Below are 16,378 nucleotides of genomic sequence, written 5' to 3'. Positions count from 1 at the left end.
ACCCTGAGCACATTGACATTTTTCAAGATTTAGACTTTTAGGCTTTACAGATACAGCAGGACCTTCGGCCCACCGACCAGCGATCACCCTGTGCACTAGCACCATCCTACACACGAGGGGCACTTTACAATTTTACCATAGCCAATTAAACTACAAATGTGTACGTCTTGGATGTGTGTGAGGAAACCAGAGCAATGGGAGAAATGGGAGAAAACCCACGCGGTCACAGGGAGAAGGTACAAACTCCGTACAGACATCACCCGTAGTCAGGTTCCAAACCCAGGCCTCCGTTGCTGTAAGGCAGCAACTCTACCGCTGTGCCACCGTGCCGCCCTATCTTGTAACTACTTGAAATGTTCATATTGCACACTAAAAGACAGGTTCAAGTGTGATCTGTGTGAAGAAAGGATCAGGTTAAAGTTGCTCAGCACAAAAAGTCTTTTAGACACAAAAGCTGGAGTAACTCAGCGGGGCAGGCAGCATCTCTGGAGAGAAGGAATGGGTCGAGACCCGAAACGTCACCCATTCTCTTCTCTCCAGAGATGCTGCCTGTCCCGCTGAGTTACCCCAACTTTTTGTGTCTATCTTCGGTTTAAACCGGCATCTGCAGTTCCTTCTTACACACAAAGTCTTTTGTTTGATTTGATTTTTGCTGTGTGACTTTGGAGTGGAGATGGCATCCAAAAATAACATTGACTTACATTATTTGCCAGCCATGCATGTATTAGTCAAACAACTCCTTCAGTATTGGATCCAAAAGTGGAAGTATCGTATGTCTGCAAGTGGTAGTCATTCAATTGTTTTTTTAAAAAGAAGTCACGTCTTATGCCTTAGAGCTCCAGTCAGAAGAAAGAACATTAATCAGGAGCCTCTGTTTAGTTTTGTCTAGTTTATTGTCACGTGTACCGAGATACAGTGAAAAGATTTTGTCGTGTGCCAATCAGTCAGCAGAAAGACGATACGTGAATACAATCAATAGACAATGGACAATAGGTGCAGGAGTAGGCCAGTCATCCCTTTGAGCTAGCACCACCATTCAATGTGATCATGGCTGATCATTCTCAATCAGTACCCCGTTCCTGCCTTCTCCCCATACCCCCTGACTCCGCTATCCTTAAGAGCTCTATCTAGCTCTCTCTTGAATGCATTCAGAGAATTGGCCTCCACTGCCTTCTGAGGCAGAGAATTCCACAGATTTACAACTCTCTGGCTGAAAAGGTTTTTCCTCATCTCCGTTCTAAATGGCCTACACCTTATTCTTAAACTGTGGCCCCTGGTTCTGGACTCCCCCAACATTGGGAACATGTTTCCTGCCACTAACGTGTCCAACCCCTTAATAATCTTATATGTTTCGATAAGATCCCCTCTCATCCTTCTAAATTCCAGTGTATACAAGCCTAGTCGCTCCAGTCTTTCAACGTATGACAGTCCCGCCATTCCGGGAATTAACCTAGTAAACCGACGCTGCCATCTACAGTGTAAGAAATGCTGCTGTTGGAGTAGAGGTTTAAAAGAGTGGAGCGGTTGCAATAAGGGATTGCAGATCCACTTCTGGGACCAGCGCGCACAGAGTCGCCTGGCATGTGCACCATCTTGGACTAGAATCTCACCACATGACAAGATGAGAAGAATGTAGCCTTATATTGTGGTGTCAGCACTGAGATAACAAGTCCCTTATAAGAGGTAAAAAGAGGGAATCTAAACAATATTGCAATATTTCAAGGGCAGCGTGATTGCACAGCGGTAGAGTTGCTGCCTTACAGCGCCAGAGATCCAGGTTTGATCCTGACTACAGGTGCTGTATGTATGGAGTTTGTACGTTCTCCCCATGACCTGCGTGGGTTTTCCCCGGGTTTCCTCCAACACACCGAAGATGTGCAGGTCTGTAGACTAATTAGCTTGGTATAATTGTAAATTGTCCCTCGTGTGTGTAGGATATTGTAAGTGCTGGTCGGGGCAGACTCGGTGGGCCGAAGGGCCTGTTTCCGCGCTGCATCTCTGAACGAAACGAGATGGCACAACATTTACTTTATGTAACTTCTATGTTATACATAGGAAAAGTAAGGCAACTTTCAAGATAGTCCTGATTGACATAAAAACAGAAAAGCTCATCGAGATGGCGGCAGATAGTGAGTTACTTTATGTGAAAGTTGACGTATGCCGATACAATTCTGTTATCTAACCTCAAGACGTAACGAGGTCAGTCTTAAGATTTGTTCTGGGCAGGTTTTGAAAGTCCCAGGACATTTGCATTGTATGGTTTGTAATTCTGGCCAGTGTCCCAAGTTACACAAACCTGTAAATGTTCTACACTGTCGGAGAGGATGGCCTACACAATTAAAATATCACTAGAAGGTACATATTTGCATTGATATCCCTAAATTACATTTAGAGGCAGGTTGACCTAATATGATGACAATAGACAATAGGTGCAGGAGGAGGCCATTCGGCCCTTCGAGCCAGCACTGCCATTCAATGTGATCATGGCTGATCATTCTCAATCAGTACCCCGTTCCTGCCCTCTCCCCATACCCCCTGACATCTTCAAATATGGCTGTATTGGAATCACTCACAAGATGGCTGACCGCTGTGGCGGGGGATGGGAACAAAAGGAGGAGCCGGCGTGCTTTGTAACTTTGTCAGCGCCCTAGATGGCTGTTATTTGTATACATTGGGTATGCAAGCACAGAATTTCACCGCACCTAGTCACATGTGACAATAAAGCATTTCATTCCATTCCAACACATGGATAACAACTCCCCTATCAATAGACAATAGACAATAGGTGTAGGAGGAGGCCATTCGGCCCTTCGAGCCAGCACCACCATTCAATGTGATCATGGCTGATCATTCTCAATCAGTACCCCGTTCCTGCCTTCTCCCCATACCCCCTGGCTCCGCTATCCTTAAGAGCTCTATCTAGCTCTCTCTTGAATGCAAAAGGTATAGAAGTGTGAAAATGCACTCCTCCAGATTCAGAGACAGTTTCTTCCCAGCTGTTATCAGGCAACTGAACCGTCCCACCAGGATAGTCCTGATTGACTATCTACCTCATTGGAGACCCTCAGAATACCTCTATCATTGATCAGGCTTTACTTGCACTTGTGTCTTGCACAACATTATTCACGTTATTCCCTTTATCCTATATCTGTGTATTGTGGATGGCTCGATTGTAATCATGTATTGCATTCCGCTGACTGTCTAGCACGGAACAAAAGCTTTCCACTGTACCTCAGTACACGTGACAATAAACTAAACTCAACCGGTATTAAAACCATCCACTACAGATCAAGATAGGCACAAAATGCCGGAGCAACTCAGTGGGACAGGCACCCGTCCCGCTGAATTACTGGCATTTTGTGCTTATCTTTGAAGGACTAAGAGGAAGTGAAGGCTCCAGAAACTGGGTAAAACATGTCATTTTGGTCAAAGTAACCGTTGGAAGTGGGCAACCCGGGAAGAAGTTGCACAGAAGGCAGATAAGAGAATATTATTTGATGGCCACCAGATCATTTTGAATCATTCAGCTGATGATCAACATCAGCATATTCCCAGAATCCGTATACGTACTTGGCAGGATCCAGGTTTCTCACAGTAATGAGTAGTTGCGCATGGAAGTACTTTACAATGGACACACATAAAGAGTTGTACTCCCACACTTGAAATTCAATAGTCAATAGTCGTTTATTTGTCACATACACATAAATGTGTAGTGAAATGAAACATTACCCGCAGTTGAACAATAAGACCAATAAGAATAATCAATAAAAATGCAATAACACACACAATCACAAACTAACACCAAACAAAAAGAAACATCCATCACAGTGAGTCTCCTCCAGTCCCCTCCTCACTGTGATGGAAGGCCACAATGTCTTTTCTCTTCCCCTGCCGTCTTCTCCCGCGGTCAGGCTGTTGGAGTTGCCACGTCGGAGTGCCAATTCTACATGGAGTCAAATTCCTACTGGACTGATCCTTGGTTCTCAGCCCCTATTACATTGTTCCTGGCAAGCCTGGGTCATATCATAAGAGACAGGGGTAGAATGAGACCATTCGGCCCATCAAGTCTACTCTGCCATTCAATCATGGCAGATCGACCTCTCACTCCTCACCCCATTCCCCTGCCTTCTCCCCATAACCCCTGACACCAGTACTAATCAAGAATATAACAGCAAATCAGTGACTGGTCTTCAATGGTTCAATGATACTTTATTGTCAGTGTGCCTAGGTACTGTGAAATGCTTTGTTTTGCATACAACCCAGTGAAATCATGTAGTAGACTTCACCTCGGCAGTTCACATGTATCTGTACACTGCGAATGGCTTGATTGTAATCATGTATTGTCTTCCCGCTTGCTGGTTTGCAGGCAACAAAAGCTTTTCGCTGTACCTCAATGCACGTGACAATAAACTAAATTGAACACAAGTGTCCCTAAGTTTTGGCGGTGTCAAAGTTATAAGCCTGTGTACATTTTTTTGTGAAACAATCAGTCATCTCCTTCACTAAAATGGATTACAATCAGACACTTGTCAGGCAGCGGACCGTACTGTTGATGACGTTAGTTCGCGGGGAGATGCGGACGGAGGCGACGGCTGCAATGGGCCTTTATGGCACGCTACAGCTGAGATTTGGAAAATGGCACCAAAACCTGACGACTCTTGCCTACGGGCTCAGTGGGCTGTTTCTATGCAATCTGTACTTAATCGGGGATTGTACTTACATATGGCAATAATCTTACTTATCTGTATGCAAAATATAAATGTCACTGTACCGTGGTACACATGATAATAATAAATAACTATTCAACCACTGGTGAACTGAGAAAGACACAAGGGCACAGTTGGTAGAGCCAAGGCCTCACAGCGCCAGAGACCCATGTTCCTGACTGCAGATGGCACTTCTATAAGCTTTCTGTTCTTACTGTGAACATGTGCCTTTCTTCAAGAGCTGAAGGTGGTACAGTGGCGCTGCGGTAGAGTTGCTGCTTTATAGCGCCAGAGACCCAGGTTCGATCCAGACTACAGATGCGGTCTGTACGGAGTTTGTAAGTTGTCCCCGGGACCGTGTGGGTTTTGTCCGGGTGCTCCAGTTTCCTCCCACATTCCAAAGACGTGCAGGTATGTAGGTTAATTGGCTTTGGTAAAATTGTAAAACTGTCCCTAACGTGTAGGTTAGTGCTAGTGTGTGGGGATCGCTAGTCAGCGCGGACTCGGTGGGCCGAAGGGCCTGTTTCAGCACTGTATCTCTAAACTAAACGAAGCTCGGTTTCCTCCTACAACACAGGACATGTGGGTCAGTAAGTTAAGTGGTCAGTTTCAATTGCCCTTAAAGTGTAAGCGAGTGATGGAATATGTGGGAGAGGGAAATGTGCAGAGAAATGAAAAAAAAAAGATAATTTGTAGGTTTGTGTAATTGGGTGGTTTGGTGGTGGATGCGGACTGAGGCTGAGGGGCACGTTTCTATGGTGCTTCGCCCCATGGCTTTCACATTGAACGCTGGTAGAAATAGTGCCCAACAGTGCATCACTTTTCATTTTATGGGATTTCTGTGCAATGGCTGCAAACTGTTGATTGAATTATCTTTCTTCTTCTAATGAGGCAACAAAGAAAAAACCCACGCACTAAAAGAAGCCCCAAGAAAGCATTGCGTTGCAAAATTACTCCCTTTGGTAGCGATTCATGGTTTTGTTAACTTTTTGTTTAGAAACGTACGGCTTCACACTCTGCCACTGATTTTATTCCAGCAGATCTGTTCTTCATGTGGGATCAAAGTTGACAAATCCAAGGTCCAGGAACGAAGGAGATGACTAAAAATGGTGGACGCATTGGTGGAGGCACTGACCTGACCTCCCTGTCATCATCCGCATCTACAAGAGGCGTCTTCTCAAAAAGGCAGCCAGTATCATCAAGGTCTCCACGCCACCCTGGCCACGCTCTCATTTCATTTCTGCCATCGGGAAGAAGGTATAGGAGGCTGAAAACTGTCAAGTCCAGGTTCAGGAACAGCTTCTTCCCAATCACCATCAAGCTACTGAACACCACAAACTCCAACTCCGACTACGAACAGTGATGGCTACACCTGGGAGTTTGGGCTTTGTTTTATTTTTTGCAGTAATTTAATTTTATTTATTGAACTACATTTTTTAACGTTTGTTTATTATATTGGCCATTGAGTATTGTGCTTACATACCTGTTGTGCTGCTACCAGTAAGAATTTCATTGAGGAGATTTTTCCCTTTCAGTACATATGACAATAAAACACTCGACTCTTGGATTCACAAAGTAGAGAGACAATAGACAAAGTAGAGAAACCGCGTGGGCTTTCTCCAGGTGCTCCAGTTTCCTCCCACATTCCAATAACGTGTGGGTTTGGAGAGTTTTGGACAATACAGCTCACTCCCTCCGTGACACACTGGTCAACCTGAGGAGTACATATTCACAAAATGCTGGAGTAACTCAGCAAGTCAGGCAGCATCTCAGGAGAGAAGGAATGGGCGACGTTTCGGGTCGAGACCCTTCCTCAGACTGATGTCAGGGGGGCGGGACAAAGGAAGGATATAGGTGGAGACAGGAAAACAGTGGGAGATCTGGGAAGGGGGAGGGGAAGAGAGGGACAGAGGAGCTATCTAAAGTTGAAGAAGTCAATGTTCATACCACTGGGCTGCAAGCTACCCAGGCGAAATATGAGGTGCTGTTCCTCCAATTTCCGGTGGGACTCACTATGGCACTGGAGGAGGCCCATGACAGAACCTGAGGAGTACCTTCAGCAACAGACTGGTTCCACCAAGATGCAGCACAGAACGCCACAGGAGATCCTTCTTCCCTGTGGCTATCAAACTGTACAACTCCTCCCCCTTCTGTCGTGGGGAAGATTAACTCCCTCTCTTCCCCAATCTTTGCACATCCCCAATCCTTTCCACTCGTCACTTTAATTTCATGTTTCATGCATTTTGTGTTTTATGACTGTTGTCAGATCAATTTCCCTCCTGGGATACATAAAGTTCTATTGTATCGTATCATAGGTTAACTGGCTTCGGTAAAAATTGTGAGTATGTCCCTTGTGTGCAGGATAGTGCTCGCTTACGGGCTGATCGCTGGTCGGCGCGGCCTTGGTGGATCGAAGGGCCTGTTTCTGTGCTGAGCCTCTAAACTAAACTAAACAATTCCAAGAATAGATGATGATTTCAGAGATGCTAAGTTACTCCAGCTTTTTGTGTTTATCTTCAGTTTAAACCCGCATCTGCAGTTCTTTCCTACACAAGTCCAAAAATAAACTGTCAAGTAGTTGTGCCAAGTAGAGTATCAGAATGAGGTATACAATTGAGATGTGTACAATTTGACTGCAGAAGATGTTCAAGTGTTTCAATCTGTAATGGTTGGACACAACTGTGAACAATGTTTACCTCACCAAGGGAGAGCAGTGTAATGGATTATATTTATGGAAATAAATCACGTGGTCAAGGGGACATGACGACATAAACCCAGAGTGTCAGAATTAGATATAACCCCCCTGTTCAAAGATGGTAGAGCCGCTGCCTCACAGCACCAGACATCCAGCTTTCATCCTGCCCTCGGGTGCTGCCTGTGTGGAGTTTGCACGTTCTCCCTGTGAAATTCTCTGAGGGCAGTGGAGGCCAATTCTCTGAATGCATTCAAGAGAGAGCTAGATAGAGCTCTTAAGGATCGCGCAGTCAGGGGGTATGGGGAGAAGGCAGGAATGGGGTACTGATTGAGAATGATCAGCCATGATCACATTGAATGGCGGTGCTGGCTCGAAGGGCCGAATGGCCTCCTCCTGCACCTATTGTCTATTGTCTATTGACCGCGTGGGTTTCATCCGGGTGCTCCGGTTTCCTCCCACATCCTAAAGACGTGCAGGTTTGTAGGTTAATTAGCGTCCGTAAATCTTTGAATGCTCTTTTCTTACAGCGGCCATAGGTTGCCTCAGCACACTGCAGGCTGTGGTGAATTTCATCACCAATGCAGAATAATTTCAAGTGATATACGAGCTTGTCACCAGGACATTTTACATGCACACCCGAAATATGAAGGGGATTGCACCTGACCATATATACTGCAGAACTCCACTTAGAAACTGATTCATGGTGGCAGTAAATCATATTATGCCAGGGCAATGAAAACCTTTGAATTACAGAGAGCGTTTCATTTATGAGTTCCTGACAGATTAAAGCACTTTAGTTTTGAAGGGTATACAAATCTTGTACTGTAGGAAATTAAGCAGCAAACTCCTACAGAGCAAGATCCTACAAACAGGAATGATAACAGGAACAAAAGACCTAGATAGAGTGGATGTGGAGAGGATGTTTCCACTAGTGGGAGAGTCTAGGACCAGAGGGCACAGCATCAGAATTAAAGGACATACCTTTAGAATGGCGGATTTCTTTAGCCAGAGGGTGGTGAATCTGCGGAATTCATTGCCATAGACGGCGGTAGAGACGGAGACATTGGCTATTTTTAGAACGTAGATTGATAGGGTCTTGATTGGTGAGGGTATCAAAGGTTACAGGAAGAAGACAGGAGAATGGGGTTGAGAGGAAAAAATGGATCAGCCATAATCAAACGGCTAATTCTGATCCTATGTCTTGTGATAATCTATTTTTGTGATATTGTTCTAGGGTAACCAATGGTTTGGACAGTGCTAGGAAGACAGGGCCCTAGTTTAACCTCATCCGATAGACATTCCCCCCAACAGTACAATACTCCCTCAGTTTTGTATTAGGTGCATTTAATGTGTTCAAGTGTGTGACTTAAACCCACCAATAAAAGACATACAGTGCTAGAGTAACTCAGTGAGTCAGGCAGTATCTCTGGAGAAAAGGGATACTGTAAGTGACGTTTCGGGTTGGGACCCTTCTTCAGACTCTCTCCCACGCTCGATCCCACCGTCCTCTTTCAGAAATGGTGTGTTGTTGATATCAACGTGTGACTGAACCAATTACAGTTCTTTTTTTCATTTTAGAGATACAGCGCGGAAACAGGCCCTTCGGCCCACCGAGTCTGCACCTACCAGCGATCCCCACACATTAATACAATCCTACACAGATTAGGGACAATTTACATTTATACCAAGCCAATTAACCTACAAATCTGTAAGTCTTTTAGAGTGCGGGAGGAAACCGAAGATCTCGGAGAAAACCCATGCGGTCACGGGGAGAAGGTACAAACTCCGTGCAGACAGCGCCCGTAGTCGGGATCAAACCCGGGTCTCCGGCGCTGCAAGCGCTGTAAGGCAGCAACTCGACCGCTCCGCCACCGTGCCGCTCTGCATTTACACCAGTTCACAGTGAATAGGAGTAGTTTGAAACCTCCTACTGTGGGGTCCTGTTATCACACTGACCTGAAATCAGGTTCCCCATTGTTCCAGTGGGTACAAACAAAGCAGCCTCCATTCCAAACAGCTTAGCTGCTTGCCTCTGAAGTTCTATAGGAAGAAAAAGAGAAATGATTAATTTTGTATGCTCAAGCTTTGCGATTGTGAACCATTAAATTGTTTAACCTGAGAATTATTTTTTTACGTGGCACTTGATGGTTTAATTATTACTTTTCTTCTCCTTAACCTCATCCATTTTTTTTGCTTGTTGAGCTCTGTGAGAATCTGGAAGAACTTTAATATAGCCTGCTTTTGAGCAACGTTATGAAGTAAAATAAAACACAAAATGTTGGAGTAACTCAGCAGGTCAGCCAACATCTCTGGGGAAGACGGATAGGTGACATTTTGGATTGGGACCTTTTGCATTCAATTAAATAATGCAGCCAAAACAGGCCCTGTGGCCCACCGAGTCCGCACCGACCAGCGATCCCCGCACATTAACACTATCCTACGCACACTAGATCCTACAATTAAACTACAAACCCGTACGTCTTTGGAGTGTGGGAGGAAAGCAAAGATCTTTCCTGGGATGCCTGGGTTTCAGTATTTAAGCTACAGAGAGAGGTTGAACAGGTTGGGTCTTTATTCTTTGGAGCGTAGAAGGTTGAGGGGGGACTTGATAGAGGTTTTAAAAATTTTAAGAGGGACGGACAGAGTTGACGTGGGTAGGCTTTTCCCTTTGAGAGTGGGGAAGATTCCAACAAGGGGACATAGCTTCAGAATTGAGGGACAAAAGTTTAGGGGTAACATGAGGGGTAACTTCTTTACTGTATGGAATGGGCTTCCGGTGGAAGTGGTGGAGGCAGGCTCGATTTTATTATTTAAGAGTAAATTGGATAGGTATATGGATAAGAGGGGATTAGAGGGTTATGGTGTGAGAGCAGGTAGATGAGACTAGGTCATAGAGAGTGGGCGGCGTGGACTGGTAGGGCCGAGCGGGCCTGTTTCCGTGCTGTAGTTGTTATATGGTTATATGGTTATATCTCAAAGAAAACTCACAGAGGTCAAGGGGAGAAGATACAAACTCCGTACAGGCAAGCACCCGTGGTCAGGATCGAACCCGGGTCTCTGGCGCTGTAAGGCAGTAGCTCTACCGCTGCGCCACTGTGCTACCCACATACTTCTAGCTTTTCTATTGTAGGTTGTGGAAATGAATCCCAGCACATAGGGCCAAATTTATGAGCCATCTCTTGCTGAATCAAGGTAACTAAGGGCATTCTGATAGTTAGCTTCATCTCACTCAATAGCACAAAATTATTCTATCACTTAACTTGCTGGAAGTGTGAGCTGCCAACTGTCCAAAAGGACTAGTGGGAATGTGTCACAATACACAGTGCATCGCACCCTGCTGCGTATGGGGCTGCACACGGAGGACCAACAGCATATTGGGTGTATCACACACACACACATATATATATGTATGTGTATGTTTGTTTTTATGTGTGTGTATATATACATAAAAACAGACAAATAAACAATAATAGTGCTGCCTGACCCGCTGAGTTAATCCAGCACTTTGTGCCTATTATCGGGGTAAACCAGCATCTGCAGTTCCTTCCTGCACAGCTTATGTTACATATTCAAAATACTCCAAGACAGAACCTGAAACATTCCATCTTCAATAATCACACCTATAATCGCCCCATGAACTTTCAATAACACTAGCATAATTTGTCAGGTAAAAGGCATCTTATTCTTTGTTGTGCTCGTAATCATATCTTTCAATCTGTACTCAAATGTGCTCATTACGTAACGATGCGCTGAATCATAGCTTCACAGTGCCGGTATCTCGCGCAGCAGAATGTATCACTGTACTGTTTCACATTAAACTCTCTCTGTCGTGTCTTCAGCCGTCTTCAGCCGTTTATATCATTTAAGACACCTTTCCCTGTTAATCTGCTTTATACCACTCAGTTGGACACAGAGTCTGTGTGTTTCCAACTATTCCATAAATCACACATGGGAGCATTGTTTAAACGCCAAGAGAACTTCCTAATCTTTTCAAATGAGTGCTATGCGATGCTTCATTTGTTTGACTAATTGTGCCTGTGATCTCATGACAATGATGGCAAGTCTGAAAATGCATGAGCCTCTCTTCAACCCATGACTCTTTAGTCAAAGGTGTCAGTATGTACTGGATCAGTGTCAGTATGTACTGAGTCAACTTTAAAACCTTGTAGAAATTGTGACTGCTAATTTGTTCAGACACGATCTCTGGCAGTGTGCTAACAGCATTTGGCTTGGAAATTATAAATAAAATCAGCATTATCCCTGACCCCTGAATGCACTGGCACAAGGTAGCTGGTAGCAGGAGGTGGGTGATGTACAAGAAACCACAAATGTAATGTGGGAAAATGTGAGGTTAGACACTTTGGTAGGAGATACGGAAATAAGAATCTTTTTTAAATGATCAAAAAATAATAGCGTACAACAGTGTGTAGTTTCATGAAATGCAGCGAGTTAACAACAAACAGAGCAAACAATTAGAATATAAAAATTGTTAGATGAGAGAACAAATGTCAACACGTTGAGCAAACAAAAACTGCAGGAGAAACTCAGCGGGTCTGATAGAGGTGTTCAAAATGGGGGAGGAATAGATCGGGTAAATGCACAGTCCTTTGCCCAGAGTAAGGGAATTAAGAACTGGAGGATATAGGTTTAAGGTGAAGGGGGAAAGATTTAATAGGAACCTGAGGGGTAACCTTTTTATGGAACGAGTTGCTGGAGGAGATCGTTGAAGCTATCATAACATTTAAAAGACAATTGGACAGGTACATGGATTGGACAGTTTCAGGTCAAGACTGAATGCATGATTAGACAAGCAAACAATGAGAGATTTGGCAGCTCCATGCAGGTGCAGATGTCTGTTTGTTTTGAGGCATGAAACCGTATCCAGCAAATAATGACACTTTAAACAGTGACTGTGAAACAATGGTTCTTCTTTTCTGAAGCTCAATTCCAGGCAGCTCGTACTTGATATATCTATCTACCTATGTTCACCTATCATTGGCCACGCCATATCTTGCCCCTTCTCTATCCCAGCGCTCTTTCCTGCCCCCACTATAATCAATAATCAAGGACAGCACAGTAGCGCAGCGGTAGAGTTGCTGCCTTACAGCGCCAGAGACCCGGGTTATATCCTGACTACGGCGTTTGTATGCTCTCCCTGTGACAAGCACGGGTTTCCTCTGGGTGCTCCGGTTTCCACCCACACAGCAAAGACGTACAGATTTGCAGGTTAATTTGGCTTTGGTAAAACTGTAAATTGTCCCTAGTGTGTAGGATAGTGTTAGTGTACGGGGTTGGCGTGGATCGCTGGTCGGCGTGGACTCGGTGGTTGGCGTGGATCGCTGGTTGGCATGGATCGCTGGTTGGCGCAGACTCGATGGGCCGAAGGGGCTGTTTCCGCGCTGTATCACTAAACTCAACTAAACAATCCGAAGAAGGGCTCCAACCCGAAATGTCGCCTATCCATGTTCTCCATGGATGCTGCCTGAGCCCTGAGTTACTCCAGCATTTTGTGTCTACCTCACATTTGACACTGCTTTAGTGTAATGGTGGACATGTGCAGATGGTGGCCAGGCCAGCCTTCTAGAGGAACTGCTTCCAAAGCATCTACCCTGCTCGTGACGAAATATGCAGTTTTACTCACTGCACTTCCAGAAAGTTTGCACAAGTGTGCAGCAACTGCTGGGAAGGGCAGTTCACATGTCTTTCCCACATATTAGGGGAAGCAGGATCTCTTCTTCCTGGCAGCCCATGCCTTTAACTCATAAATGAGTCACGAAACCAGAAAGGCGGGGTGATTAGTACTGCATGGCATTCTCTATAAAAACATCAAAGTGCAGCTGAGCAGATGTTATCAATTCTTTCAACATTTTACAGATTGTTCAAACAGTTCCCTGTGGTAAAGTATGACTTGTCCTATTGCTCAAAACAAATGGGTCATCTTATTTCTAAAGCAATAGTCTGAAGACCTTGCTTCAATATTGAAGGGCGGGTCCTAGGTTAATGTCGATAGACACAAAAAGCTGGAGTAACTCATCGGGTCAGACAGCATCTCTGGAGAAAAGGTTTAGGTGATGTTTCGGGTCGACATACCTTCTTCAGACCGAGGTACTGTTGTTGATGGGAGCAACAACAGCAAATGTAATGCCACAACTTAAGATACATCACATGGAAAGTTGAAGTGTGCGTGCATGTGCGAGCATGCACAAATGAGTGTGAAATGCATGCTGCCTCTCTCACGTAGCATGCAAAGCAAAAGACAAAGTAAGACACAAAAAAAAGGACTAACTCAGTTTGTCAGGCAGCATCCCTGCAGAACATGGACAGGCGATGTTTTGGGTTGGGACCTTTCTTCAGAGTTAAGGGTCCCGACCTGAAATATTGCCTATCCGTGTTCTCCAAAGATGTTGGCTGACCCGCTGAGTTGCTCCACACTTTGTGTTCCACACAAGATTCCAGCATTGCAGTTCCTTGTGTATATGGTGATGTATAATTAGTACCTACAGGGTTGGGGGTGGAGGAGGTGCAGCATCAGGTGCCAAGGGAGGATTGGAGACCATGTCTGGCACAAGGAGCTCAGTGTCATGACGAGGGAGAGGCAGTAACATGTTTTTTTGTACCAGCATCTGCCGTTTCTTGGGTCTAAGGGGGAAAGCAACTAAGGTCATAGAGTCATACAGTGTGGAAACAATAGACAATAGACAATAGATGCAGGAGTAGGCCATTCGGCCCTTCGAGCCAGCACCACCATTCAATGTGATCATGGCTGATCGTTCTCAATCAGTACCCAGTTCCTGCCTTCGCCCCATACCCCCTGACTCCGCTATCCTTAAGAGCTCTATCTAGCTCTCTCTTGAATGCATTCAGAGAATTGGCCTCCACTGCCTTCTGAGGCAGAGAATTCCACAGATTCACAACTCTCTGCCTGAAAAGGTTTTTCCTCATCTCCGTTCTAAATGGCCTACCCCTTATTCTTAAACTGTGGCCCCTGGTTCTGGTCTCCCCCAACATTGGGAACATGTTTCCTGCCTCTAACGTGTCCAACCCCTTAATAACCATATAACCATATAACAACTACAGCATGGAAACAGGCCTGTCCGGCCCTACCAGTCCACGCCGACCATTCTCCCTGACCTAGTCTCATCTACCTGCACTCAGACCATAACCCTCTAATCCCCTCCTATCCATATACCTATCCAATTTACTCTTAAATAATAAAATCGAGCCAGCCTCCACCACTTCCACTGGAAGCCCATTCCATACAGCCACCACCCTCTGAGTAAAGAAGTTCCCCCTCATGTTACCCCTAAACCTTTGTCCCTCAATTCTGAAGCTATGTCCCCTTGTTGGAATCTTCCCCACTCTCAAAGGGAAAAGCCTACCCACGTCAACTCTGTCCGTCCCTCTCAAAATTTTAAAAACCTCTATCAAGTCCCCCCTCAACCTTCTACGCTCCAAAGAATAAAGACCCAACCTGTTCAACCTCTCTCTGTAGCCTAAGTGCTGAAACCCAGGCAACATTCTAGTAAATCTCCTCTGTACCCTCTCCATTTTGTCGACATCCTTCCTATAATTTGGCGACCAGAACTGCACACCATACTCCAGATTTGGCCTCACCAATGCCCTGTACAATTTCAACATTACATCCCAACTTCTATACTCGATGCTCTGATTTATAAAGGCAAGCATACCAAACGCCTTCTTCACCACCCTATCCACATGAGATTCCACCTTCAGGGAACAATGCAGTTATTCCCAGATCCCTCTGTTCCACTGCATTCCTCAATTCCCTACCATTTACCCTGTACGTCCTATTTTGATTTGTCCTACCAAAATGCAGCACCTCACACTTTTCAGCATTAAACTCCATCTGCCATCTTTCAGCCCACCCTTCCAAAAGGCCCAAGTCTCTCTGTATACTTTGAAAATCTACCTCACTATCAACTACACCACCTATCTTAGTATCATCTGCATATTTACTAATCCAATTTGCCACACCATCATCCAGATCATTAATGTAAATGACAAACAACAGTGGACCCAACACAGATCCTTGGGGTACTCCACTAGACACTGGCCTCCAACCTGACATACAATTGTCAACCGTTACCCTCTGGTATCTCCCATTCAGCCATTGTTGAATCCATCTTGCAACCTCACTATTAATACCCAACGATTTAACCTTCTTAATCAACCTTCCATGTGGAACCTTGTCAAATGCCTTACTGAAGTCCATATAGACAACATCCACAGCCTTGCCCTTATCAATTTCCCTGGTAACCTCTTCAAAAAATTCAAGAAGATTAGTCAAACATGACCTTCCAGGCACAAATCCATGTTGACTGTTTCTAATCAGGCCTTGATTATCCAAATAATTATATATATTGTCCCTAAGTATCTTTTCCATTAATTTTCCCACCACAGACGTCAAACTAATAGGTCTATAATTGCTAGGTTTACTTTTAGAACCTTTTTTAAACAAAGGCACAACATGCGCAATGCGCCAATCTTCCGGCACCATCCCCGTTTCTAATGACGTTTGAAATATTTCCGTCATAGCCCCTGCTATTTCTGCACTAACTTCCCTCAATGTCCTAGGGAATATCCTATCAGGACCTGGAGACTTATCCACTTTTATATTTTTCAAAAGTGTCCGTACCTCCTCTTCTTTAATCCTCCTAATTTCCATCACTACTCTACTTGTTTCGCTTACCTCACATAATTCAATATCCTTCTCCTCGGTAAATACCGAAGAAAAGAAATTGTTTAATATCTCCCCCATTTCTTCCGGCTCAGCACATAGCTGTCCACTCTGACTCTCTAATGGACCAATTTTATCCCTCACTATCTTTTTGCTATTGACATATCTGTAGAACCCCTTGGGGTTTACTTTTACATTACTTGCCAAAGCAGCCTCATATCTTTTTTTCGCTTTTCTAATTTCCCTCTTAAGATTCCTTCTACATTCTTTATATTCCTC

At 44.7% G+C, this 16,378-nt stretch overlaps 1 protein-coding gene across 1 annotated transcript in view; it reads right to left on the bottom strand.

Moving 5' to 3' along the window:
* The window catches only part of tha1 (threonine aldolase 1), a 71,180-nt gene that overhangs the window by 33,127 nt on the left and 21,675 nt on the right, over positions 1-16,378 (bottom strand). Inside the window, exon 2 of the mRNA XM_078401892.1 lies at positions 9,358-9,441. Within this exon, the coding sequence (XP_078258018.1) occupies positions 9,358-9,441 (84 nt within the window). The remainder of the gene's footprint in view (positions 1-9,357; positions 9,442-16,378) is intronic.

The sequence above is a fragment of the Rhinoraja longicauda genome, chromosome 6 (genome assembly GCF_053455715.1).
Source record: "Rhinoraja longicauda isolate Sanriku21f chromosome 6, sRhiLon1.1, whole genome shotgun sequence".
NCBI lineage: Eukaryota > Metazoa > Chordata > Chondrichthyes > Rajiformes > Arhynchobatidae > Rhinoraja > Rhinoraja longicauda.
Note: the sequence above shows the minus strand (reverse complement) of the source record. Positions and strands in the feature narration are given on the sequence as shown.